General features: G+C 39.8%; 1 protein-coding gene across 1 annotated transcript; it reads left to right on the forward strand.

Annotated features, from left to right (window-relative positions):
• Nucleotides 1–386: 386 nt before the first annotated feature.
• Nucleotides 387–27791, forward strand: wdr90 (WD repeat domain 90). The gene is made up of 43 exons (XM_008279409.1): nt 387–644; nt 785–876; nt 1668–1844; nt 2256–2394; nt 2548–2718; nt 3009–3135; nt 3886–3953; nt 4530–4642; nt 4757–4987; nt 5126–5188; nt 5299–5367; nt 5487–5597; nt 5779–5924; nt 6031–6088; nt 6368–6486; nt 8143–8304; nt 8452–8582; nt 9343–9459; nt 10738–10973; nt 11129–11265; nt 11429–11559; nt 12449–12579; nt 12836–12997; nt 13490–13618; nt 14219–14352; nt 14447–14487; nt 14597–14719; nt 15913–16071; nt 16191–16273; nt 16360–16462; nt 16946–17067; nt 17453–17609; nt 17762–17952; nt 18247–18415; nt 18599–18722; nt 20604–20775; nt 23403–23525; nt 23612–23780; nt 24192–24322; nt 25265–25408; nt 26659–26775; nt 26888–26972; nt 27094–27791. The coding sequence occupies exons 1-43, from the start codon at nt 632–634 to the stop codon at nt 27249–27251; spliced, it is 5538 nt and encodes a 1845-aa protein (XP_008277631.1). The 5' UTR covers nt 387–631; the 3' UTR covers nt 27252–27791.
• Nucleotides 27792–27986: the final 195 nt, after the last annotated feature.

Genomic DNA, 27986 nt, shown 5'->3' on the forward strand with positions numbered 1-27986 from the left:
AATATATAAAACTGCAAATAAGTTTCATGTAAATTGTAAAATTGTGTGAATAGCTGTGGTCATCAAAGACATTGCATATTTTTAAGTAAATAACAAACTCAATTTAAAAAGTAAAAGTACATTTATATTGACTCTTCTAATGTGTCATGAATGCAGTACCACAATATTGGCTAGTAAACAAAAATAGTCAACAGAAACCAAAGAAGTTGTAAAAATTATATACAGTTTCTTTTAAACATATCTTGTGAGGAAGTCTAAACTTTTTTTGTTTCAAATCCAGTTTCACTTGCGCGCCCACCGCTTGATAAACTTCATTACCCAGAAGCACCAGCGTCCCACAAACGTCATGACGTCAAACGCATCATGCTGTCGTTGGCAACGGCGGAGGCTGGAGCGGGAAGGAGATAAGTGCTGTAATAACAGCAGCTACAAAGACTGTTGTTTACTCGGTACACGGGAGAGCTGGAAAAGCTTTCATATCGTGTAATGATGTGAAACTTTTTTTTTCATCGTGTTAATCTCTGTGGGGACGAATAAGGAGTTTTCCCGGTCATTTAGTTGACTGTCAGTTTGCTGCAGTAGCTAACATCCAGATTGAAACATCAACAGGTGGATTTTCCCAGATCTACCGATGGCCTCTAAAGGTAAAATGAGCTTTAAAGTTTTGAATTATAGTCTGAAAGCATGGACATGTCGAATATAACAACAGAGACTGCTGCTATAAATGAGTTTGTTACCGTAAAGTGGAGCCTAACTGCTGCTGAACCTTGTTGTGTTTTTGCAGGTTGGCAGCATCCCTACGTGAACATATTCAAACATGTCAGAGTTGAGGACTGGAGAAAGTCCACGAAAGAGGGGGACGTGTCATCATACACGGTAGCTTTTGACACTCTACACCTGTGATGTTTAAAGTTGAAAAGTTTCTCTGTTGAATATGAAACACTCAATCCCTCTGTGCTTCTAAGTTTGCTGTAAAGTGTTTGTAGGTCAGACCACAACTTTGTTTTAAGGCAACACAGCATCTGTTGTTTAAAATCGTTTCAGCTACAAGTGGAGCTGCACAAGACAGTAAAAAAAAAAAAAATGACAACATGATGTTTCGGTGAGGAGATGAAGGGAACCAAAGCAAAAACAAAATTAAAAACAAAAAAAAAAAAAAAAAAAACTTAAAAAACATTCGCAAACAGTGAAAAACACACCCCAAAAAGAGGGGTGCGACAGAGAGCACATCACACTCGCGCTTCACACAGAGCAGAGGGCAAAAAAAACCGACACATGGCCCCACGTGGTGGCAACAGTTGTAAGACAGTCCTGACAGATAACCTGCATTTGTTCAACACTATTTTTTCTGTTGTCAAAACATTTCCATCTCCCTTTTCAATGTTTCTCTCTTGTGTCTTGCTCATTCTGCTGTGCACATGCAGAGCCTGCACGTCAACAAACTCCGTGCCTTATAAATAAAGTTAAAAGAACAACAGCAACCCAGTACCCAAGTACTTATAAACTGTGCTTCTTCACATCACACATCAGTTAGTTACTTGGGATTTTATAAGCAAACAGTTTGTCTCCTTATTTATGTCAAGAGTTTGATTCTCAAAAAATAGATTGTGGGTGGAGTATCATTTTATTAAGTGCAAATACTTTCTATCTATTTTGAAATCCCCCAGGACAAGAAACTCAAGAGTCCAGTGTACCGAATCAGGGGTCCTGTTCCTGCCAACAGCTACATCCTGGTTCCCAAAAACATCAACCAGTCTCTGGGGCTGACGGGGCGCTTCTTCTACCTTCTCTTCAGGCCCACCCCCGGGAAATACTTTGTAGTCCACTTGGATGTCGCTGCAGAGGTATCAGATCTGATTTATTGTGGTGAACCTGCACATGTATACGTGTTGAGGCATAAAAACAAAACAATCTATCATTGAAGGAATCTTTTTATTTTTGTTCTTACCATCATGTGATTGGAGTTGATTTTGAAATCTGTTGGGAGACTAACACCAGACTCTGCCTTATTAACTTTAATGTAACTCACATTTCAAAGTGATTTTTTTAATCTCATTGAAGTTCCAGAGAGCAAGCAAGTTCTCTCACATTAAATATCGTCCGTACGTTTCAATGCTGTTCAAAATAAAAACCCATCAAGATGCTTAGTGGTGAAATATTCAGCCTTCATTTATTATAAAACCTATTTACATGTGAAAATCAAAAGAAAATGGGGATAGAAAGGAAGACCTCTCACTACGTGCTGTGTTTTACAGGAGGGCCAGGTGATCCGGATCTCCTTTTCCAACATGTTCAAAGAGTTCAAGTCTACAGCTACATGGCTTCAGTTTCCGTTCTTGTGCGGTGCTGCAAAGGATTCAGTTTATGAAAGCACTTCCAAATCTGCAAGACATGGTAAAATCCATACACACGTATGCAACCATTGCTCATACGTGTTTTTTTTATTATTGTTATTATTCTGTGAATTTACTTTAGTGTATAAAGTAAATGATCTTACATGCATTGCTACGTTGCTGCCAGTATTTAGAGTATGTGTGTGTGATCCAGGTTTGGTGGGTCCAGCTCCAACTTCAGTGCGTTGGACCTGTCTGATGCTGGATCTGCAGCACACACTTTCTGTCTACCTCAAGCGCTGCTACAGTCACCTGAAGAGCGTCAAGCTGTGTGCCAACATGGCAGTGAAAAACATGTTTACCACTGACCTGCTGCTAGATCCAGGTGAGCATCAAGACTTTTGAAGTTTAAATTCCCCCTAAAACTATCGATGTCATTGTTTTTAATGTATTATTTCACTCTGTCGCCGTGTACACGCACAGTTCATTTCTATAGCTGAGAGTTACTGGTTGTTTGTTTCTAGTTTGATCTGTGAAAAGTGAAAAATGAACAAATTTTTCTTTTAAAAATACATCAGGGCTTTTTTTTTTAAGGGCGAATTTAGCATATAGAAGAGATCAATTAACAGAACATGTCTACGACTAAATTACAGTTTTCTCCTTCGCTGTCATCAGGAGTTTCCTTCAGTGAAGCCAAACTCATGGGCCTGGCTTCTTCTCTGGGAACAGGTCCCATGCCCAGAGAAATGTCATTTCCTGTGCCCAAGGGAGGCTCTTGGCATGACCTCTATGATTACATCAGGTACAGTTATCTCATCAGGGAACAGAACGTTGTATTAAAGGCAAAATCCACTCAAAACCACTTTTTTTGCATGCACGTAGTGAGGAAGTTTTGATGCAAAGTGGTCAGGATCAGCATCGTACCTGAACTGACTAGTTTTAACAGAGCAATATTGCACCTATTTTACAAGAAGAACTCAAACTCATTGATGAAAAATAAAAAATGATTGTACATGCTGCAGATTGGCATTATGTAGCTCTGTCAGTGTGTCTTTAGGATGGATTTTTCCTTTTGATATGAGAGACACGGGCTGCAAGGTGGCGCAGTTGGTAGCACTGTTGCCTCGTAGCAAGAAGGTTGCTGGTTCGCATCTTTCTGTGTGGAGTTTGCATGTTCTCCCCGTGCAGCGTGGGTTCTCTGTGGGTTCTTCGGCTTCCTCCCACACAGTCCAAACACATGTTGAGGAGGTTAACTGGTGATTCTAAATTGTCTGTAGGTGTGAATGTGAGTGTGCTTGGTTGTCTGTCTCTAAGTGTAGCCCTGTGATAGACTGGTTAGCTGTGATAGACTTAAGCGATGTGTAGATAATGGATGGATGGATATTGCAGCCACTACTGTTGTTTAAACAGTGTATCAAGATCAGATTTATTTGCTCAAGACAGTGGTTGTGTAAAATAACATTGATTATTATAGAGTTTTATAAAAACTAAAGTTATTTGCTCAATCACAGTTTGCTACTATAGAGTCCTGCATCTTGTCCTCCCCCAACAGGTTTCCATCAGAAGGAACAAAGTTACCTTTTGACTCCATACAAAAAGGAAGTCCACAGCCAGAAACTAGTAAGTACAAAATACATTGCTGACCATTTATGTTCATCCTGTAGTTAGTGTTTTACTGCTTTTGCGTGAATACTGTCAAAAAAAAACTAAAGTTTTCCGACTTGCTTAAACAAGAAATTAGAATTACTTTGCTCTACCCAAGAAATAAATTAATATTATTTCCCTCTCTTTTATTTCTCCATTAGTCAATTAGTTGTTTGGTCTGTAAAATGTGAGGAGAGTGAAAATACTGTCTCCCAAAACCCAAGATGACAAATGTCCACAACCCAAAGATTTTCAGTGTGCTATCATAGAGGATGAAAGACATCAGTAAATATTTCAATTTGAGATCAATAAGATTTCTTTTTCTCACAATTTTTCTTAATTTCTTAAGCCGATTAATCAAATATCAAAGTAGTTGTAAATTCATTTAATAGTTGATGAATAATTGATTCATTGTTACAGCTCTAATTACAGGACAATTAGGTATAATGTGGGATCAGCTGTTCTGAAAAAAATTTAGTTTCCTTAAACCTAAACACTTTAAGGTAATCCTAATGATAATGTAGCTGACTGACTTGAATATCTGCCTTTTAGGATGTGCCTCCAACCAAAGAAGTCCTGTCAGAGAGAGGCCTCGCTGCATCGACCTCAGTAAGGCGGTTCAAGACCGTGTGTCACTCATCCAGCAAATCACCACCCCAAAACTAGTAAGACTGAAAACATTTACCGCCTTATCAAGTTGTGTTTTCACCCTGCAAATCTAGTTTTGTTGAAGGCTGCTGTTCATGTTTTTTTTCGGTTTTCTCCTCCTGCCTTGTCAGCTCCCGAGGAATCACACCCCTGTCGTAGCCAATGTACCTGAGCTGGATGTAGTCTCCACTTACCAGAGGGACTGGCTCGGCCATACTGATGACCAACAGCAGGAGTCACCGTGCTCCAGTTCACACCAGCTGCCATCCAGACAGTCCTGTGATACTGATGATGGTGGAGTTCATGTGTACGTGCATCCTGATGATGGCCTCAGCAACCATGGGGAGGAAAGTGAAGAAGAGGTGATGCTTAAAGCTTCATTTTGACTAGATTGTACATTCCAGCAGGTGTAGAAGCATCGTTGACTACCTTGATTGACTACATTGACTACATAGTTATGTAACAGCATAAGAAAAACTGTTAATCTTGTCATGTTCCAGTTTGTGTGCACTCCTGTTCCTCGTCCTGTCTCCCTGCAGTCATCCAACAAAACCAAACCGCAGGTAAGAGATGAGGACAGTGGAGAGTGAAATGAAAACAGCTGCCATGAAAGAATTCGTTTAAGAGTTTGTTATAAAACCTTTACCTTTCCTGCTTCTACTTTCCTCTTTAGAAGCTGCTCCCAGACCCCATTCTAAGACTCAGTCGAATCATCGGCTTCGGAGGAGCTACTACTAAATGCGTACGCCCTCATCACCCTAACTGCACATACACTGTAGTGCCATTTTTGAAGGTCAAAAATAAAACACATTTAGTGTCACCCTAAAAAAGGGTTAACAGCTGTACTTTATTGCACCGTAGGTGCTGTGGACCAAATCCGGCGATGCAGTGGTGTATCCATGTCATGCAATTATCGTCTCTATGAAGATATCCTCCAACCAGCAGAGATTCTTCATCGGCCACACTGATAAGGTAAATGAGCTGTGATGTGTTGATCTGCAGAATCTCTTGCAGTGTATAAAATGGTACAGCTGATTCTGGCGATCCTAAATCACAGGTGACTCACTTAATTCCTAGTCTTCGATTAGATTCAGTAAATAGAGGTAACATGATATAAATTCTTAAAGCATGTATCTTTGTGTTTTCTCTCCAGGTTTCTGCACTGGCTTTTAATGGCAACACAACACTGCTGGCTTCAGCACAAACTGGCAACAATAGTGTCGTTCGAGTATGGAACTACCACAAAGGAAACTGCTTGGCCATGTTTAGGATTCATGCTCATTCGTTATCCTGTCTTAGGTAACCAACTGCGGACGCACATTTACTCATGTACTCACAGTTGTTTACACTGTTTAACACTGCTCACTCACACTTACTTTTTTGTTAATCTCGTTCCATCTTGAAGCTTCTCACACGGCGGTGGTATTCTCTGTGGAGTGGGGAAAGATAGCCACAACAAAACAGTAAGCTCCGCTGATCCTACATGAAAATTCAACAGCTTGTTTTATTATTTGTGTGTCAATGTAATCATCACAGGCTGCACTCTAAATTTGTAGAGAGAACAATGGGGTGTCATTAGATCAAGATGGAAACAATGCTAAGCAGCACTTTATGTCATTACATCGACTGACTCATATGCATAATTTTTAATGACATGCTATGCTGTGACATGCTCCCTTTATTAGAGTCTGTGACTCTGCACAGCTGCCCAATGATTCTCATTCTTATTCAACCTTTTCTAGATGGTGGTGGTGTGGAACACTCTGAATGTTAGCAAACGTGGAGAGGTGACCGTCTTAGCCAAAGCACACACAGATGTGGACATTCACACCATGAAGGTCACCTTCTTTGATGATACAAGGTACTCTACCAACTCCATAATTTATGTTATGATTCATTTTTTTCACCAGTAGTGCATGTTTGCATGTTTAAAAACATATTTGTCCATTTCTACGGGGGTGGAATAATGTGGCACAAATATCTTATTAAAGTCAAACTTCAGTTCAGTATTCATTGTGTAATTTTCCACACTATGAAAACCGTCACTACAAGAGGGTGACATGAATTTGTGAAACGATTGACACAATAGATTTTACCCTTATTAGGACAAACTGCAAATTATATGAGATGTGGCGATTAAATAATGAGAAAACTGAAGTTATAGCATTGGTTTTATTGTTTAACAGACACCCTGCATACACCCTAAATTGCAACCTTTCAGATTTTTCTCGTTGCATTGTTTCAAATCGATTATTTCCCTGTCCTCACTTACGCCCATCTGTTGAGAGCTAACGTGGAAACGGTAAATGTTGGTGACATCTGCTCTGTTTCTAATAGCCTTATATATTAATGTTGGCAGCCAATTCTCTACACATCATACATTCTGTATAGACTGTATCATGTTTTTAGACAGCAATTGGCAACACTTTTAGTTCTCGAAAGCGTTTTTTTAACTGTTCTTTTTTAATTTTCCAATACGCTCATATACAAATCTAAGAGCTTGTGTAGTCATGGCGTGGCTGTAACACACCGTCCTCCACCTCCTGGGTTAATAGTTAATTTATAAAAGTGGAATTAGTTAAATTCATATGTATCTAAAAATATGTATAAGCATAAATACATATTGGAAAAAAGCAAAACCAATATAAATGAATAATATGATACCAGGTTACTGTTCTTAAAGTCATAATCATAAGGGCACATTAGCATCTTTACCTGTAATATTTGAATTAGACAAGAAAGTATGTTTAAGAAATACAATTTTAGAATCTTAACTTCAATTTTTAGACTTTGTTAGTTAACTTAATTTCCCTACTAGAAAGCACTTTGGCTCATTATATGTTGTTTTCAGCATGCTAAATGTATAACCATGACTTGACTTTGCTGTCAGACTCGTGATTAATTGTTGGACAGCACCAACATAAATATGAGGAGGGAGTAGGTTCCTGAGATGAGACAACATACAGTGATATGCCATAGAGCTATGTCACTTACTACATATAGAGTGAAGAGTGTCATGTCTATGTTTGAATGCCACATTAACATAATATTATTCATGGATGGTATCTATGGCAGTTTGCAATGACAGGCAGTCCATTTGAAGGCTCCCACAGTGCTGCGCCCTCAGGACAGATCAGGTTGATCTGAATCTTGAGCATCATAGTCAGGCTGAATTCAGGGGGAGTGTTCAGGCATAGAAAAAGTCACACTCCCCACTGTGCTGTTAAAAGGCACCTTGGTGGACATAAGGAGGAATTAAGGAGTGAGAATTCCTCCTTATAGAATCAGGTGTTCTTCAAAGACAAATCCAGATCTAGATGTTAAACCTGCAGATTGATCTGGACAAGTTTTTTTCACACTCATTTTCTGCCAAGTATTCTGTGTGCAGGAGGGCATAGAAGACATTGGTTAAAAAAAACTGGGAATAGGTCAAAAGGTTCAAGCTGAAGCAGAAGGAACGAAATAGAGCTCACTTCAACACTGAGATCACAGCTTGATCTGAGTGTGCTGCTTTCAGGATGGTGTCATGTGGTCGTGACAATATTCGTCTGTGGCGAGTGCGAAATGGGATGCTGCGTTCCTGTCCGGTCAACCTGGGTGAATACCACTCAATGGACTTCACCGATGTGGCCTTTGAGGAGGGAAGCTCTTCTGACCAGCATCTTGATGATCGAACACTGTGAGTACACAAGTTTATCACTGAAACTGGGTTCATTTAGCCCTGGAACAAGCCTAAATCTAATCTGAATCCTCTGTAAATTCTAATGTTAACAGATTATACTATACAATTTATTTATTTTTTCCATCTGTGACTGTCTTCCCATAGATTTGTCAGCAGTCGAAGTGGCCATATCTTTGAGATTGACTACAGCAGGGTTGTCATTAGAAATGTGAGGAGGCTGTTGCCTGCACAGCAGCAGCACGCAGAGCACAGAGAGAAATGGACTTTTAACACAGGTGGGTCTGAAATCAGTCGGACAGAGAAAGTCTTTGTTATTTAGTATTTTAAAGTAGGGGTTGGGCAGAGGAAAAAACTTTGTGAGAACCCTGTGTTGCACTTCAGAGGACATTACTTTTACTAAAATTCCTTTCCTGGACATTTACCCTAACAATAGGGTGCTTTTCATTATTATTTTTCATGTCTCCTTGTTTCCTTCACTTGTGTCTGTTCTGTAACTTCTCCTAGCAAAGGTGTGAGACAGAGAGATGTGAGGATAGAGAAGCCAGTGCTGCCAAATGAGAAATCCTATGTTCTGTAGTGTCAGTCTTAAGCAACTGCAGTTACTTGGGAAGTGCTGCGTAGTTGTGTCACCTGTCAAATCAAACAGACATTTAGAAAGGTTATATGTCATGTCACTTGATAAAAGACTTCCACATGCGATACTTCTGTGTCTCCTCACTGTATGCCTCCTGTCTTCCTGATACTCCTCAACTCGAGCTGCCTTTATTTAAATCAGAAGATCCTTCATGATGACACATGGGTCATTAGAAGCGAGAGAATATGAGAAAGCATAAATTGGCATGATGAAAAACTAACCTAAACTTAACTAATCTTAGGTCTCTTCAATCTAAAATTTGATAATTTATGCTACAGAGACAGGATTTTTGTCCTCAAAAAGGGAGTTGAGACCTTCAGAATGTGAACATTTAAACAAATTTATGTCCTCACAAAAAAATATATATGTGTGTGTGTGTGTTTGTGTGTGTTTCACCTCAGGTCCAGGCATTGCCATCAACAGCATCAGTGTGTCTTCATCATTCTGTGCCACCGGCTCTGAAGATGGCTTCCTGCGGCTCTGGCCCCATGATTTTTCTGCCGTCTTCCTGGAGGCTGGTAGGCACAGTGGAGTGTAGATGACATTTACCTGCAGCAAACAAACAGTCATAAACAGTCTCCCTTGAACAGACATCCATCCATTATCTATACACTGCTTTATCCTGGGGTCTTTCTGTGTACTCCACACAGGCCGGGTTTCGAACCGAGCACCTTCTAGCTGTGAGGCAAGCTGTGAGTGCTAACCACTACACACCATGCTGCCCCTTGAACGGACAGCGTTTTAATTTTTAGTTCTTGTATTTTTAGTCATATTCTTCTTCACAGTGGGGTGTGTTGGTCAGGTTGCCTCTGTCCTGGTTAACAATCCCAATAATGTCAATTTTGACCAAGAAACTAGAAGTTAGGAGTTTTGCACTGACTGTCTCACTGGAATGACTTTCTTCGACACCGTCTTTAACAACCCCTCTCAGACCTCTTTCCTTAAGCAGTTATTATCACGACCCACTGGTGATAATAAGATATTATCAGTATGTCTTTGCTATGACTACAAACCACAGGGGATAAATAAGAGCTATGGTACTCCTTCCTTTACATTGATAATTGTCACTCCATTTATGTAAAACCTATTACAGAAAAAAATGCAAGTTCCAGTGTAGCTTTAAGGTGCACAGTCTATTAGGAATTTGTCCTTGCCTGATGAAAGTTGGGCCAGAATTTTAAATTTGGTCTAATAAAAGTGAACTACAGAACTGATTATTTCTTGACTCAGATATGTTCAGAAATGTGTTTTTGTGGACTGTAAGGTGACACAAGCAAAGGTTTATATAAGCTGCTTCATCCAATGGGATATTACTTTACCTCCTCAAACCTCACTGGCTCACAGGACAAAGAGCATCAGGAGAGAGAGGTCTGCAGTTGGACCCTTCTTTCCTTTTTAGCCATATCATAAGTCATGTTCAGCATAATTTCTTTACCTCTAAAGAAAGGAACAATGTTCTAAGTCTTTTAACCTACAATGCTGTAAATATACTCTGTGTTTGAATATTAACTTATAATCTAATAGGATACACAGTATTGGATTGAGCCACTCCTTTTGGCTCTGTGAAAAAATAAAACAGCTGCAACTTCTTCTTCTCGTAATTCTTATCTCAAATTTGTTAGTGGTGCCAGCAGGGCTGCTGTTTAAAATAGCAGAAATGATGAAAATCAAGCAGACCTGATGTACACTATGTGCACGTTATGTGTTTTGGCTGTTATTTCAACTGTCTACTGATGTTCCTACCAATAAAGACAAAATCTGCTCTTTGGAAAATAACTCGTGTTCTTGTTTTCCAGAGCATGAAGGACCTGTGAGCGTGGTGTCAGCCTCATTTGACAGCCTGCAGGTCCTGGCAGCCACCTCTACGGGTAACCTTGGTTTCCTTGATGTAAGCAGCCGTGGTTATAACACACTTATGAGGTCACACACAGACACCGTGCTTGGATTCAGTGTGGATGGAGTTCATCGGCATCTCACAACAGCCTCTTCTGATGGCACAGTGCGCATTTGGAATATGGATTCCTTGCATCAGGTCAACCGATGTCACAACTACATATTTTCATATTGCTTTTTATTAGAACTCTGTCCTACTGTTTGAATGCTTTATTAATAAATACTTAACAAGTTATAGGGCTCAAGAGAATATGTACTGTTTAATTACAAGTCTGTGTTGTTTCCTGTGTTTAGTTGTATGATTTTGTGTCCGAGGACAGCCCCTGCTCTGTGGCCTTCCATCCGAGTGAGCAGACCTTCTGTTGTGGCTTCACCTCCGGCATCGTCAGGGTCTTTGACATCTCCAGTGCGAAGCTGCTAGCTGAACATCAGTATGTTGTAACTAACTTGAAAGTGCCTCTGGTGGCAGCAATTTCTGTGTTTTTTTTAAGATATCAAAAACCTGCGTGGGCTCAATTAATGATCACATGACACCATAATTGCTATGTAGATAGAGAATAATATCTGCTTTTATTTTTGTACCAATGTAAATAGGCAGCACAGAGGTGAAGTGGTGGGTCTGGCCTTCTCTGCGGATGGGGAGTTCATGTACAGTGCTGACTCGCAGGGTTCTCTGGCACTTTACAACTCCTCTGAGGAAGATCACAATGTGATCAAAGTTGCATGTATGTATACAAATGCACAAAGTTACTTTCTGTACATCATGTGTTTTAATTTGGTATCATAAATGTGAACCTAAATGCAATTAGTCATAGAGTAAACATTCATGCAGGCACACTGTCAAATTTTATTAACTGTTCTATAACAAAAATTTGATGAATTTGACAAACTTATTGTAATATAATGCATCCACTTACTTATACACAAGGGTGGCATACACAAGTTTGGCCTCTCTCCATAAATGGTATGTTCCATTTACAACGTCGTGAAAAGTTAAGGCTTCTTAACACTATTTATAGCCTGCGCTATAAGAGCTTTTAGATACTTGATTTTAAAATTCAATTTAACTTTGTATTTTGCCCACTTTTTTGCAGATTGCTTCCAATTCTTACATACTTTTAAGGTGTCACAGTCAAGTTCACATTTAGGATCTACTCACAGATGTTTAAGGATTGTCAAATCAGGATAGTGTGGGGATCGCTCCAAAAGGTTTACCTTGTGTTTCTTGAAGTACTTCATGGAGTTTGATGCCTGCTTTAGATAGTCCGGGTCTTCCCTCTGTCTGTGAAATGTTTCCTGTGCTACTGGCTGTCACATAACCCCAAGCAGGATATTTCTACCCTCTTTCTTAACAGCTGGGAAGGTGTATTTTTCATCAAATGTTGCTCCTTCTTTTTCCCCAAACACACTGTGAATAATTGTGGGCAAAGAACTGAATTTAAACTTAAACCACAACTAAAGCAATTTTGTCTTATCCAGATATGCCATGAATTTGCTTTGATATAGTGAGTTATTCAATAGCTGACTGGTTTAGATTACAGCCACAAATTAGCACATGATGAAGCCATGTACAATACGAGTGTTGTGTGATTCACTCTGTACCTCACTGTTTAGGTAATGTGGTGGCCCGTGGCACTGAGCGTGCTCCAGACGCTCTCTCAGTGAGCAGCGACAGCCGCTGTCTGGCCTTTGTTGGTCCCTCTGAGTATATTGTAACCATCGCTGATGCACGCTCTCTGGATGAGGTATTGTGTACACTGTTACCTTTCAACACCAACTCCTTTGTCATATTGTAATAGAACATCACCATTTAGGTTATGTGTGATTCTGCTTCTGGGGTTTTTAAAGGAACATAGTTGCATACAGTAGATGTTACAGTATGTTTGTAAGTTTTTATTCTGACCAGTTAATATGTGCATCACATCATCCTAGCTTTGCACACGGTCAAGGTGCCTATTGTGTTCATATGTTTCCACATTGACCCGTACCTTCTCTGTTCAGGTGCTACATGTAGATGTGAGTATTTTGGATGTAGAGAGCCCCCGTCTGGATTCTGCACTGAAGGTCTGCTTCTCTCCGGCCTCCATCGAACACTTGTTAGTTGCCACATCTGCTAACAAGATCCTTTGGGTTAGCACTAAGACAGGCCGTCTGCTCCGAGAGGTAACTCCACAGATCTTTTGCACATCAGCTTACCATCTTAAGTCCTAAAATCCAAAAATGGCTTGACAAGGTCAGAGATTGAGCGTTTGCTTGAGATCTGGAAAGGCCTGTGAAACGAGAAGATCTAGTTTCTGTCAGTACTTGTGTTGAAAAATAAGGAATAGCAATGTGCGCTTGGTGGTACTGACCTTAAAGTGTGAATCAGTAGGAACACGTAGTTCACCCTAAAAGGTTCTGGTTGCTTTTAAAGGAACAAAGAATTTGATTTTGAAAACAGGATAGAGTGCTTGGGTTAAGCTTCTATCGGGGGCCGTATGACTCTTTATGACAAGAGGCTGACAGGTTTAGAAGAATGTTGTTGAAAATATGTCTGAAAATAGAAGCAGTAATATGAGATTGAAAGTTCTGTGTGTACTGAGTCATTTGATCCTTTTTTTCAACCGATCCTTGTGTGAGTGTTTGTTTCTGACTGGATTTCTGTCCTTCTGACAGGTGTCCAAGGTGCACAAACACCAGTGCTCGTCTCTAGCTGTGAGTGAGGATAGTAGATTCCTGCTGACAGCCGGACACAATGCTGTGAAAGTTTGGGATTATAACATGCAGCTCGATACAAACTCACAGGTAGTCAACATTTAAATATTTAATATCTTTTAGAATGAATACCACTGACAGGGATGCAAACTACAAGTTTTATTTTTGATAAAGGTCCTTCTGTTGCTTTATTTATTTTACAAGTATGAGTCAGGTAAGCAAGTTGTTGTCTGTGTGACTGATAAATGCTATTTATGTCTTCTGAACAACACAAGTTTACAATTTACAGATCTTGTGAAAACCGATGTGTACATATAAACTTTAAAGTGACTACAACATCATATTATTTTTTGTTAATGTTTGTGAATCAACAAATTGATCATATAATTGTTTCTACTCTGCAAGCAAGTTATCTAACCATTAAATGTGCACATTTAGTGTCTTCCAAAAGGCACACTTTGTGAACTATGTCATTATGAGTCAGGTCTTGTTAAGGTCTTGTTAATCTGTCTGACTGTAATTTCTGCACAAATGATACCATTATGAGAGCAGTTACAACTGACCAGTTATGTGCTGCAACACTTCACTGATTCTCATTGTAAAAAATATGTCTTCATATAATTTTGCTGTATGAGTATTGTTAGTTGATTGTGTGTTATTAGTAGCTGAAATGTGTTTTTTCTGAACCAGATGTTCATAGGTCACAGTCAGCCCATTCGCCAAGTCAGTTTCACCCCTGACCAGCTGGGCGTCGTCTCGGTCGGAGACGCCATATTTCTTTGGGACTTCTTAGCAAATCCTGTTGACTCTTTGACTGACAGCTGGTAATAATCACTCTTTCATTTTTCTCACCAATGTGTGTGGTTCACTGCATGAGTTTATTGCTAAATGTCCCATCCACTCTGTCTTCACTTACAGTTCACCTCTCAGAGTAAGCTACAGCTCAGCTCCGAAAACAGGTATCTTATTTAGAGTTCACAGTCTCGCTATAAAAATACAAAATATAAATAATGCAGTTACTCGTAGCAGTTGCAAATATATAGTTAATGTTGTGATTTCATGTGACAGTTCCACCAGACACTGAAGTAAATGGAGTCCGGCTGTCCAATGGGATGCCTCGACAGGCAGCACCCCTCCCTTCCTCGCCACCACGACTGGACATCAGCACCACTGACCAAGTGGACCAAGGAGGTAAGTTTTCAATTCTGTTGTAACTTTACCAATGGCATAATCAGCTCATACAGTCTCAGAGGCTGAAGAGTCAGCTAAAAAGAACAGATTTGCTCCTACACAGTCGCAAACTCAATACCAAACTTAATGCAATTTACAGATTTTATTCGCTGTTGATGACAATGTCATCAGCGGCTTTGTGTGTGTTCGCTTGTCTTCATTTTTATGTTTTGTTCCAAGTGACAAGTGTATGGAGACACTTTTTGTTCTTCAGGCTCTGTGCTTTGAATAAAGGATAGTACATCAAAGTCTCAGCTTTGAGGTGTGTAGGTTGACATCGGTATTGAACGAACTGTGTGAGAGATGCAGCCCCTTTGAAAAATAATACCTAAATTGCAATGGTTAAAAAGTAATTTGATCCCTATCCACGAAATGGTTTTTTAGACATCTGGTTCATTTTTCAGTACTGAAGAGCTCACAAAAGGTTTGAAGTTAAATGAAAGTGTTTAGATTGCCTTGGAGTTGTCTGTCAATATGAGGAGCAAAGACACATGATCATGCAAGTGAAGAAGACAGTAATCAACTTTAGAAAAAATAAAAAATAAAGTTTACATTGTGGTGACATTTCATCAGCCCTTCAAACTGGGAAATTCCTCACTGGCCATGTCAATACAATACAATATGGAGCCCAAAAAACAAAAAAAAAAGAAATGTGTAACTTTCCAAATGGTGATGGTTTGGACAGTATGACATTTTTCAGATGTGGACAAATTTCTCTCCTTAAGCATTTCCTTAAACGCTTGATTATTGATTAGTCTGTCCGTAAGGTATTAGACAGTGGTACTGTATTGACAGAACTGTACTTTGACCAGTGCAAGAATGATAAATTATAGTACATTTGCATTCATTCTCCCCCAGTATACAAAATATATGATCACACCTCTGCTGGAAATGCACATGCCATTAACATGATGTATCTCTTGTAAACAATGACACAGCCTCAGAATTTTTTTTACACAACCTTGCTAATTAAATTTGCATATACAAAGAGTATCCCTGCCACTGTTGTTTGTTAACAACAAAGTCAGGATGCTTTCAGAAATAATTCCATGAGTGATCTTCATTGTTCAGTTACCTTCATAGAAAGTGGAGTAAACTGTTCCTGGTAAAATAGCACCAGTTGTTACCAGTATTTTCTCTCCTGTGTCACTCAGCTTTGGGTTCCTTGTCTATTTGTGATGACTCTCCGGCAATCCCGAACATTCCAGCCGAGGCCACTAATCGGGTTTCTTCCTCTGATTCTGCCGTCTCGTTCCTCAAAGTCACAGACCTGGTCCACATGTCTCCCCTGAACACCAATGGCATGGACACTGGTATATAGCCAACTGCTTTTTATGGCATTACCACTGAATTTTATGATGTTTTTTCTTCTTTATGGAAAATTTGAACCTTCACTGTGTTTTGTTTTAACATGTGGTACTTTGTCATTTAGTTCATTTGAAACAGAAGAAGCGAGTACGTCCAGATTGTTACAGGCACTTTATCCCACGTTTCAAGACCTCCTGCCTTGATCAGGTAAAGAGCATTTTGTGTAATGATAGACTGCAGTCGCTGAGTGTATTTGTGTTTGTGGTTTTATCTGACTGTTTTCTCTGCTCCAGGCTGTTGTAGCTCCCCAACCACAAGAAGAGGGCATAAAGCTGAAAGCAGTGATTGGCTATAATGGCAACGGGCGTGGCAACATGGTGTGGAGCCCTGACCAAGGTTAACCTAATACATTGGAAAACCAAAAATTGTTTGGAGATGTTGTGTGAGAACACTTTATGTGCAAACCGTCTGTATCCAGGTGCTTAATTATTGCAGCAAATTACACCTGAGGTAATGATTTTTAGGTTTCTGTGTATGTTTGTATTAATTCTAATTAAGGTTTTGAGCTCTTGCTTGAACATTGATCAGGTAAAAAATAATCCATAGCACACCAAACACTGACTAAAGCTGGACTGAACGCTAAAATTTAAACCTAAATGGAAGTGCTGTTTAAATGAATTACAGAAAATACTTTATCTCTCATGTCAGCTTTTAAAACAAGGTATTAGGTCTAGTGTTATGTCCAGTATTAGACCTTTTTCAAAGCAGCCATTCTGACACAGAATAGCAGCTAAACAGGGGTAGTATTAATGACATTAATGAATAAATAAAACAGAGCCTTCATTAACATGATCGATAATGTATTCATTTCCGTTGCAGGTTTATTCGCATACTCTTGCGGCTGTGTGGTGGTGGTGGAGTACCTGGATACAGGACGTCAGAGACACTTTCAGGGCCACAGCGAGGAGATCTCTTGTCTTGCAGTCACAAATGATGCACAGGTACATTTTTCAGTTCTCCACTGTATGTGGGACAGTGATGTGTGTAGTAAAAACAAAGAACTCACATCACGGTCCAGTCAGGTCTGTCTGGTCTTCCTAACATGGCTTCATAGGTTCCTTCATTTAAACAGTGTGGGTGCAGCTGGTGATGTTGTAGAAGTTTTCTCTTAAAACAAAGCAAATCCCATTGAAAACACTTTAGATGTCCCAAAAGATATAAAATTAAACACAAGGAGCTATCAGTGGCCAAAAAAAAATCGCAGTGCTCCTCCATCAAAGTATAAGAGCAACTTGTTCCATCTACATTTCCTTTATTTTTTGTGTTTAACCTGTATTGTGTTTTTGTAGTCAGTGGTGTTTTGTGTCTGTCTTCTCTCCTGGACAGACGGTGGCATCGGCAGCTGGTGGCAGTAACGACAGCAAGAGCCTCATCTGCATTTGGGACGTCCAGAAAGGAATTTGTCGTAACACCATCTCTCACCACTGGGGGGCTGTGCAGTGTCTTGCGTTTTCCAGGGACGACCGTTTCTTTCTCTCTGTCGGTCAGTAAAACTTAATTGCGTCACTCAGTGAAAACAGTTTTTTGCAAGTTTAAAATGAATTCTTGACTACAAATAATATACAGACAACATGCCATTGGTACAATAATAAATGACTCTGCTATTTACCTTTGGTTGTTCGCAACACCTTATAGGAGACTTCTCTGACCCAGAGGTAGCTCTGTGGAGCACAAAGAACTTCCAGCTGTTGTCTAGTGTGAGTGTATCAGGTCCAATCCACGATGCGGCCTTCAGCCCTTCAGCACACAGCCAAATGGCCTGCGTGGGCAGTCAAGGTGCTTACTTCTGCCTCATCCACTCACAGGGCCTGAATGTCGAGCTCCAGGTAAGTGAATCGATAACCACACATATAATCACAACTTAAGATTTACTTGCCTTTTCTAGAGCTTTTAACCATGTAACACAGTTTTCAGGAGAAGATGAAAGAATTTGTTCATTTGTTATTTACCTGTGGACTTTGTATAATTATGACTTCTTGAACTTGTCATTTGTATTGGCTTAAAATGCGTTGTGTATACATTTGGAGTGTAAAGAGAACATATCTAGCTATGAAATAGGTAGGGATTGTGCTTGTGTCTGCTTTAGTACATAAGGATTCACAGTTCTTCCCCCCATGTAGGTCCAGAGGATGAAAACACCAGCAGAGGTGGGTGATGTGGAGCTGACTGCTCTTTGCTACCACATGGACTCCTTACTGTTTACTGGCACAAATCGAGGACATGTTTGCGTCTGGGACGTCAACACACAGCGATGCTTCATGACCTGGGAGGCCGATGAGGGAGAGATTGGTACAAACGGGCACTCAGCATATTTTGAACATGTAGTTGGCAGTATCTTTAGCTAAATAGTCTGAAGTGGCTTCACACACAAAAACTGCACAGAACATTCTTTGTTTAGTCATGTATCATGTATGTATTTTAGTCCAGAGCTTGTATAGATGGTAGCTAGATTGATATGGTTTCTCGGTGTAGGAGTCTTGCTGTCTCGAGGGAACCGTCTGCTGACAGGCAGCAACACCCGCTGGTTGCGGCAGTGGGAGGTAGAAGCTGTACAGGAGGGGACGCCTCAAGAAAAGGTCTCCAATGTAGAAGACAGGTCTGTAGCTCATTTTCTAATCCCCTTTCCTGTGTCTTATTTTGTCAGTCTTCTCCTATTTGACTATCCCTTGTGATGCACATATACATGCCATCCTAAGTCTGAATTTAATTACCACAGAGAACTGAAAAGCAAAAGGTAAAATACTTATCAAAATTTGACTGTTTTCCTCCCATAAAGATATTGCACATTGCAGAATCCCTTGTGTTTTCATACCATAGTTTTCACAGGTCATTCTGCATCATTGTTTTTATTGTATTACCACCTTGCTATGTTATAGTGTGTATCAAAGAGTTCTGGGAAAGGCAGATGTACTTCATGAGTTCATAATGAGCTTAAAGTATTAGTCAGTCCTTTAATGTAAGTTTCAAGGGGCTATGTTTTTCTGATTTGTTGCAAAATGCTCAATTCTGGATACATTTTAAATTAGTTTTTCCTTCTGTCAATGATGCTAATCAGTTTTATAATCAGTACGACTTGTTTTTGACTTCAGCTGTCTCGCATCGTGGTGAGCCAAAGTGTTTGGCAGACCCTATCAGTTAGTGTGACGCACATACTTACTCAAGGTTTTTCTTTATCTGCAATATTTTATACAGCGCTGACAACACTGAACACATCAGAACCATGAAATAGCATATATGGGATGCTGCAGTAGGCAAAAAAATTTAAACAAAGCAAAAATGTTTAAAATGTTAGATTCTTGAAAGTAGCCTCCTTTTACTTTACTAAAAGTTTGCTGTACACACTTAGCTCTTCAAGCTGCTTTAAGAAACAGTGTTGTCCTTCTTACTGGTCTCCCTTAGTGTCTTTTGTATAGTTAAAAAAACACATTAATATTTAACTTTCTCCAAATGTTATTGCATAATGTTTTCGAATAATGCATAAAGGTTTCAGCATACATCTGCTTGTCATAATTTCATTTACTGGTTGGGCCCTAACTGACTCTTTATGACTTGTAAGGCAGGCATGAGTGGTCATTAGGAACTTTCAGCTGATGAAAGTTCTACAGCTTGATGCATTCTAAAGCTGAGTGATGCCTACAGAGCAGGGAAAGGCTTTATAAAGGTAGCAAAATGCTTCCAGCTTGCAATATCCACTTTGTGAATTGTCATTAAGATGTCTTGGTTTAAGTGCATGGTCCACATGCATTATCGGAAGGAACCCTTTATGTGACTTTATCATAAAAGTCAATGTTAGAAGGGTGCAAAGCTAAATCCAGTTAAATCAGCCATTTTGAAAACATGCTGTAGACAGATGAAGCTGAAATCCATCTGGCCACAGTCACCAAAGAAATGAAAAGAACTCCTTCCCTACCAATAAGTATAGGGATGGAAATGTTCTGCTTTGTGGTTATATGGCAAAATACTTAAATAAACAGAAACTGTAGCTTTTACTATGGCCCTCACTGGATTGATCTGTGCTGTGTGTGAGATCTATCTGAGAAGTTGAAGTGATCGACAAGACAGAGTGGCTGAGAATGTGTACATCAAGCATAGAAAGCCTCCGAGCTTGCTTTTGCACGAGATATCTGTAGATTTCTTTGTTTTTTTATGTTCAGTTAATAAAATGTGTGTTGAAGTACATCATCCAGCTGTTTAACAGTTACTGTGAAAGACCTCAGTGTGCTTAAGGCAGGAGCTCTCCATGGCTCTCTCAATTACAAGGTGTGTTATACAAATATGTCATTATGGATAAATACAGTGTTCATGGTGGTTGCCCTCCTCCTGGCTCAACCACTTTTAGTTAGCTTGTTCTCTCTGTCATGTAAAAAAATAAATATTTTTAAAAAGCACAACAGTTGTAAGAAATCAGTGTAAATGTGGATCTTCTTAAACCTCAAGTGTCTTTGTTTAATCACGGTGACCTCTGTCTGTCTTTCAGTGGGAAAACGGTGGCGTTGGAACAAGAGGTGATGCTGGACGGGACGATAGTCAGTGCAGCATTTGATACCACAATGGACATGGGCATTGTTGGCACCACAGCTGGAACCCTCTGGTACATCAGCTGGGCAGAGAACAGCAACATCCGGCTGGTCAGCGGGCACAAGACCAAGGTACCGATGGAAGCTCTGGGAGATGAAAAATAACCATGTGCACATGACTGATTTTGATGAAAACAGATTCCTACAATATACAACATCCTCATGCAATGACACTTGTTATTCGTGGTTATATATCTACTAAAAGCTGTAGCTACACTAGTAATATGTGTTTTGTTAACAAATAAACTGCAGTATCAATCTGCGGCCAGTTTAGTTTGTTTGATAAAGAATCATCCATGGCTTAGCTGTACAAAATGCAATGAAAGAGCTGATTTGTTCTTTGTCTTGTTTACCAAAATCAGTGCAGCTCAAATGAGAACTACATTTATACGTTTAAATCCATCCATTATCTATACACCGCTTAATCCTCACTATGGTCGCAGGGGGCTGGACTCAGGGTGAAGGCAGGGGACACCCTGGACAGGTCACCAGTCTATCACAGGGCTACACTTAGAGACAGACAACCAAGCACACTCACATTCACACCTACGAACAATTTAGAATCACCAATTAACCTCAACATGTTTTTGGACTGTGTGAGGAAGCTGGAGAACCCGGAGAGAACCCACGCTGTACGGGGAGAACATGCAAACTCCACGTAGAAAGATCCCGGGTGACGTGAACTGGCGACCTTCTTGCTGCGAGGCAACAGTGCTAACCACTGCACCACCTTGCAGCCCATTTATACAATTCCTCATTTTGAAAATGGTGCTTCATATTTTTAGGATAATAGAATCCGGCCAACTTAACCATTCACTTGCCTAAAATTATCCCTGATAGAGAAGAATCGAACCGTCTGAAGTGCTCAAAACAGAGACACGGTATTATACATGTAGTACAGATATTTCCCACTGTGTTCCTAAAAGACAGTGTCACTTTTTTATATTAAAAGTTAATAATTTCTTCTGACATTAGCCAGGTTGTTCATAATTTCAAGTCAGTCATCCTGGCCTTCGCTGTCTTGCACTAGAGAAAACCCTGCAGAAGCTCTACAGGGTGTCACTGACTCACTTAAATTAAAAAAAAACATCATTAACGTCTGCTTTTCTTGCCAGTATTAAAATCCAAAGGTCTGCACTGAGAGTCTGTGTTAAGGGCCTCTCAATTACACATCAAAGGCGATCATCAGAGAAGAAGCAGGTGCTCAGAATGTAGGAATAAAGCTGAAAAGTAAAGAAACAGCAGGGAGGCAATTAAAACTTTTTGATGACATTTCAGTGAGCAGATGGCAACACCATTAATTCATATTTAATTACAAATGAGCAATTTTGAGTTTCTGGTAGTTTCAAGAAGGATAAAAATAAGTCCGCAGAGCTTGGAGGAACAGAAAGTATTTGATTATGTACATGCTTTAATGTTAAAGAATAGCTGCCATCATCACATAATTGGCTTTATTAAATTCAAAGGCTGATTCAGAGAAAGAGAGAAAAAATGTCTTTAGGGCTTGTAGACTGTGAAAACCCTGTTTAAGGAATAAATACTTGCCAATAATTGTTATCAACCTATTAGTGTTTTTAATTGTTATTCTTAGTTCTTTTACACATTCATTTATTTCTCTACTCTGGTTTGTTCTGTTCTTCTTTATTTTGTGCCCATTAGGGAAATGTTTTGTAAAGTAAATAATGATGATTAAAAAAAGAAGAAGAAGAAAATTAATTGTGAAGGCAGCTGGAGAGTGTAGCACCTGCAGAGTGGAAGTGTTGTGATGTGACTTCTGAGGAAGCTGTGTTTTCCAGCAGTAAAGGCAGGACTTCACACTAACTGGTTTTACTGGTGTGCCTTACTTTTTCATTTAGGTGAACCCAACTATTTTCACAGAGCCTTTTGGCATGAAATAAAGATTTTTAAGCAGCAACTTTTTGTCACTTCCCACGCACACTGGGAATATCTTAATGCAGTATGTTTTTTAAGTTTTTTTTTGCCTTTTTGCCTTTATTGTATGGAGACAGGAAAGTGGAGGAGAAGAATGGGGGAAGGACTTGCAGCAAAGGGCCATGAGCGAGATTCGAACCAATGGCCGCTGCATCGGGGACTGTTGCCCCTGTACACAGGTCGCCAGCTCAACCAGCTGAGCTATAGCGTAGTATGTTAACTTAAAATGATTATAGACAAGAATAAAGGCACAGATGAATGATCATGTTTTGTAGCGTTAATCTGTTTTTTATAAGGACGTTCTGGGACTTTAAGTTAGCAAAACGAAGCTCTTTGGTCATATTATAAGCATTGTTGAATGTATATATTTCTTTATTAACATTCCTGATGAGCACTGCTGGGATCTTCATCTATGTAGCGCTAGAACCGCTGTGGAGAGAAGCACTACTCTGTCAGCTGTCACTGCACAGGACAGGTTTCTTGGAGACATCATACTTTTTTTTGTTGATGCTCAGCCATGCTTTGTCTGCACTCTTGCAACAAATTCATTCCCTACTGTTGAGACTTTTAACATGTTTCAGTGTCTTCCACAGGTTGAGTAATTACTCATCGTGGCGGGTGTGACGTGACTAATGTGCATGCAGAGATTTATGTAGTTTAGAACAGGAACAGTGTAATGCAGGTTGCTGTGTATATCTTCAGCCAAAGAACATGCTTGTTGTGTGGGAGGCTTCATTGTCTGTGTGTTTCCCCCCTCTGTTGTCCAGGTGAATGATGTAGTGTTTAGCTTTGATGAGAGCCATTTTGCCACCTGCAGTGAGGACGGCAGTGTGAGAGTGTGGTCAACCTCCAGCTACGAACTCGTGGTGCAGTTCCAGGTGCTCAACCAGGTGAGAAAATACGCTTGAGGAAATGTTAGAAATGAAAAGAGATCTGAGTGTACTTGAAAGCGACCTTGTCTGTATCTCTTGGTCAGGCCTGCGGCTGTGTGTGCTGGAGTCCTTCCTCCAGTAAAGACAGCACATGTGTGGCTGCAGGATACAGTGACGGGACCCTGAGGATCTTCCGACTTGCCTCGACAGAGATGGAGTTGAGGCTTCATCCCCATCAGGTGGCTGTCACTGCCATCCAGTACTCTGCTAACGGTCAGTGAGGACTGCAGTATGAAAACTGTGCATCGACTGTATTTGTTTACAGTAATTATACAAGTTTGTGATTAAATAAAATTGAATTTCCCTTCTGGGATGAATAAAGTATTTTTCATTTCATTTCAAATGTGATTTTTGGGCCACCGTACTTTTCCTCAGCTTTCCTTGTCACCATCTACTTCTTTACTTGATTCTTTCATGGAAATTATTAATTTGTCCCAATAGTTACTACTGTAGTGGTTTAATAGAATTATGTATAAATGACCAACACAGATTAGTCGGGAGGAAGACTTTCCTTTGAATTCAAGGTTCATAATCAGGTTCCTGTGCTTGCAGCAAAGTTTAGTGTTATAGTAGATCTGCTGTATTTCATCCAGTTAACCTTGTAACTGTTTTGGCTCCCTACAGGTCATGTGATCCTTTCATCAGGGAGGAATGGTCTGGTAGCTGTCAGCAGCCCAGTAAATGGAGCAACTATTCGTGTAATCAGGGACCACAAAGGAGCGATGATTACCACAATTCAGTGCGTGAATGAACAGGTCGGTTCACCGAAACCCCACCAAGAAGAGAAGCGTTATCAGAGTGACAGCACAGTAGGGCCAGTTCCTGCAATTTCAGATAGTTGCTCTACCATCAGAGATTCACAGAGTGTACTTGTTATTTTGAGCCCAAAACGAAGCTGTGTAAAATACTTTGGTTGAATTCTGAGAATTTCATGTCTCCAGACCTGGGGATTCTTGTCTTTCACCCTCAATAAAAAACGTTTTCCTGGGAAGCCATTTTGAGGGTTCAATATCTCCAGAAAAATGACTCCCATGGCCATAAAACGTGGTGACAAAAATGTCTACAGCTGATCCAAATGATCGAAGGGCTCCAGCAGAGACTATTTTGTAAAGATGATTGGCTCTTGACAATGTGGAAAAATTTGCTTTGGACTAATAGTGCAGCTCATGCAATTGGAAAAGCACATCAACTCTGTTTGCTGGGGACTGCTACATTGAAAAAGTTAACCGAATAGTGCAAAAATGAATCCCTTTAATAAACTGGTTATATACTGTAAATTCACGATTTTATAGTAATAGAAAGCAACATTTATTTGTATGAAGCCATCATGGATCAATCTCTCCAAATGACCTCAACCCATTTAGAAGCATCCTTCAGCCAACTTTCAGATGTTGACTGATAACTTAGACTTACTGGACAGGGGCAAAAAAACACTTCCTGTTTTAGAGGCACTGAATACATTTCTGTGTCTTTAAGTTTTCAAACTTTTCAGGGTTTTCTGCCTGCCCTTCATACAAAGAATTTCTTGACATTTCCTTTTATTAACTCTGCAGCTACAGTGTACAAAGTTATAGATCCAACGTGAAGCTATTTAAAGCAGCATTAGAGAAGATTTTTCTTTCTTTCTTTGGTTCTTGTGACATTTTATGACATTTTATTTTATCAGTGCTGAGGATGTTTTATCTTCTAATTCCCAGTGCAAGAACTTTGGACTAGAGGGAAACGAGATGTGGTTGGCTGCCAGCGTGGACAGACGTGTCAGTGTGTGGGCTGCCGATTGGCTGAGAGACAAGTGCGACCTGCTCGACTGGCTGACATTTCCTGCGCCGACCTATTTTGCGGTAACATCTACTATTTAAAAGATAATACGTGATAATGACTGAAATGTCACTCCAAAGTGCTGCCGTGTCTCTCCCTATTTCTTTCCCTCACGCATACAGTTGAAACCAGAAGTTTACATACGCTGTATAAAAAGACACATAACCTTTTTTTTTCTCGCTGTCTGACATTGAATCAGACTAAGGATGAACCAGACTTGTGGAGGCTCACAATTCTCTTCCTGATATCTTGGTTGATTTCTTTAGATTTTCTCATGTTGTCACAAAAGGAAGCAGTGTGTTTGAGGTGTGCCTTGAAATACATCCACAGGTGTGCCTCCAATTAGCTCAGATGTTGTCAATGAACCTATCAAAAGCTTCCAAAGCCATGACATCATCATCTGGGCTTTCCCAAATAATTTGAAGGCATCTTAGTGGATGTAAACTTCTGACTTTGAAGAAAGTAGTAAAACAAATTCTCTACAAAAAAAAAGCCTCTCTCTCTCTCATTATTCTTTAGAGAAATATTTATAGATAGAAAGAATTTTGGTAATCCTAACTGACCTAAAACATGAAAAGTTTAGTCTGATTTAATGTCAGACTGAGGGGAAAAAAAGGTTATATGTCTTTTTTTTACAGTGTAGGTAAACTTCTGGTTTCAACTGTATTGAATATCCCTCTTGTTAAGAGGTATTGGCATACTTTATAAAAGTTTGAATAGAAATAGAAATTTTTGGGGAGCATCAAGACATTATTTGAGTTCCAGGACTAAGAGAGAATGTTGAAAGTAGACTAACATTGTTAGTGCAACATTAAAATAAATACAAATATTACAGCTAGTAGTAAACCTTTAAAGTCTGAGTTTAACAAGCTCACACATGAAGTGAGTCACAGCAAGAACCTAAAAGACAAGTCCAGTTGCTTTTTATTGAAGCCCCTTAATTACCACGACCTGGATAATTGAGAATCCACAAACAACTTAAACATGGATGCAAAAGCTAACAATGCTGAGTTTAGTGGAGGGAAATGTATTTACCTGTTAGACCTCAAAAATACACAGCATGAATACATTTAAAAAAATAAAAAAAAAACTTTGTTATTTCATCTTTAATTTTGAGGCTACATTCATTTTTCAGCCTGCTTTTTGTTCCATACAGGGCAGACTGGTACAGGTACTGGAAGGAAACAGATATGCACTTAAAAGCTTCAAATTAACCTCGGCCTATTTTTGACCACTGTGTATATAATAATTCTGGGACCTCTTTGTGTTGCAGGGTGACAGCCTACCACCCAGCTTGGCTGCCTTCTGCCCAGCAGACTATAGCCTGGTGGTCTACACTGGCTATGGAGTGGAAAAGGAGCTGTGTTATTACAGCCTGACTAAAAAACAGGTAACAATTTGCTGTCCCCCTTCTTCACTGCTCTACCAATATGAATTTTCTCGTATCTGTACAGGACCAGAGGTGTGTGGAACCTCACACAATATAGTTTACTTTTCTGCAGATAATAAAAAAGATTGCCCTTCCACACTGGCCCACATGCATCAGCCTCTCCTCCAAGAGTGAACTCGTAGCTGTGGGATCAAACGGTAAACTCTGATCTGTTTTTTTTATTATTTATCACCACATGGTGCCAATAAAGAAACTACTGTCGCGAGTTTGGAGCGTGTGTGTCATAACATTGTCACTATGCGTCTAATCTCCTTTCAGAGCGAGTGCTGAAGCTGATCCAGTCAACCAGCGGCAGGTTTCAGGACTTCTTGCAGCACAGTGACTCACTGCAGACGTGTCACTTCTCCCCCTCTGGGACGCTTCTCTTCTCTGTGGCTTATAATGAGATCCTGCTGTGGGAGGTGAAGGGCCTCTGAAGGCCTCTGATCTGTTGTTGTTTGAACCTCCAACACTGTAGGTTTACCCTCTTTCACATGTGCCTCGGTTTTATTGTTGCTTTATGCAATTTCAATGTTCTGTAGAAATTTTTTTATCAATTGAATATTTTTAGGAAAATTTGTAGAGAAAATTTTTGTAAGATTTGTCACATTGGAGAAATTGTCTCACATCTCCTGTCTGTTCTAATGTTTGACTATTTATTTTAGGTTTTCATGCTGTTACTTAAAATGTAAATGATTACAGATGAGTGATTAAAGATGTTTTCATATATGCTGGTGTTCAATGGTAGATGGGATTGTGGTTTGTGGGCTGCTCTGAGAGGGCAGCATGTAAAATATACAATTTATAGTGTGAGAATCCTGCAATACTTAAATAGTCAAATGACTGTTAGCATAGTGCAGCAAAGACCTCTGTGTTTTTATTTAGTCTTTTGCCCAACATGCCAGTTGATTGGTGAACCACTCAGAAAACTGTGTTCTGGATGTTGCTCATGTTCTTTTTCTATAAAAGGGAATTTTATAGAAACATAATATTCTGCCTTGACTTGAATTATGGCTTTTCAAATTGAATGACAGCCTCCCTTATTACCGTGCAGCCTCATACTTCCTTCCAGATGAGTATTTAGCAGTTATGCATATTCTCTGTACAAACCACCACCTCACCAGCCCTTGCAAAAAAGAATGACCTTTGTGTACAACTCAGCTGCTGCCAAG

The sequence above is a fragment of the Stegastes partitus genome, unplaced genomic scaffold (assembly GCF_000690725.1).
Source record: "Stegastes partitus isolate 25-593 unplaced genomic scaffold, Stegastes_partitus-1.0.2 Scaffold158, whole genome shotgun sequence".
NCBI lineage: Eukaryota > Metazoa > Chordata > Actinopteri > Pomacentridae > Stegastes > Stegastes partitus.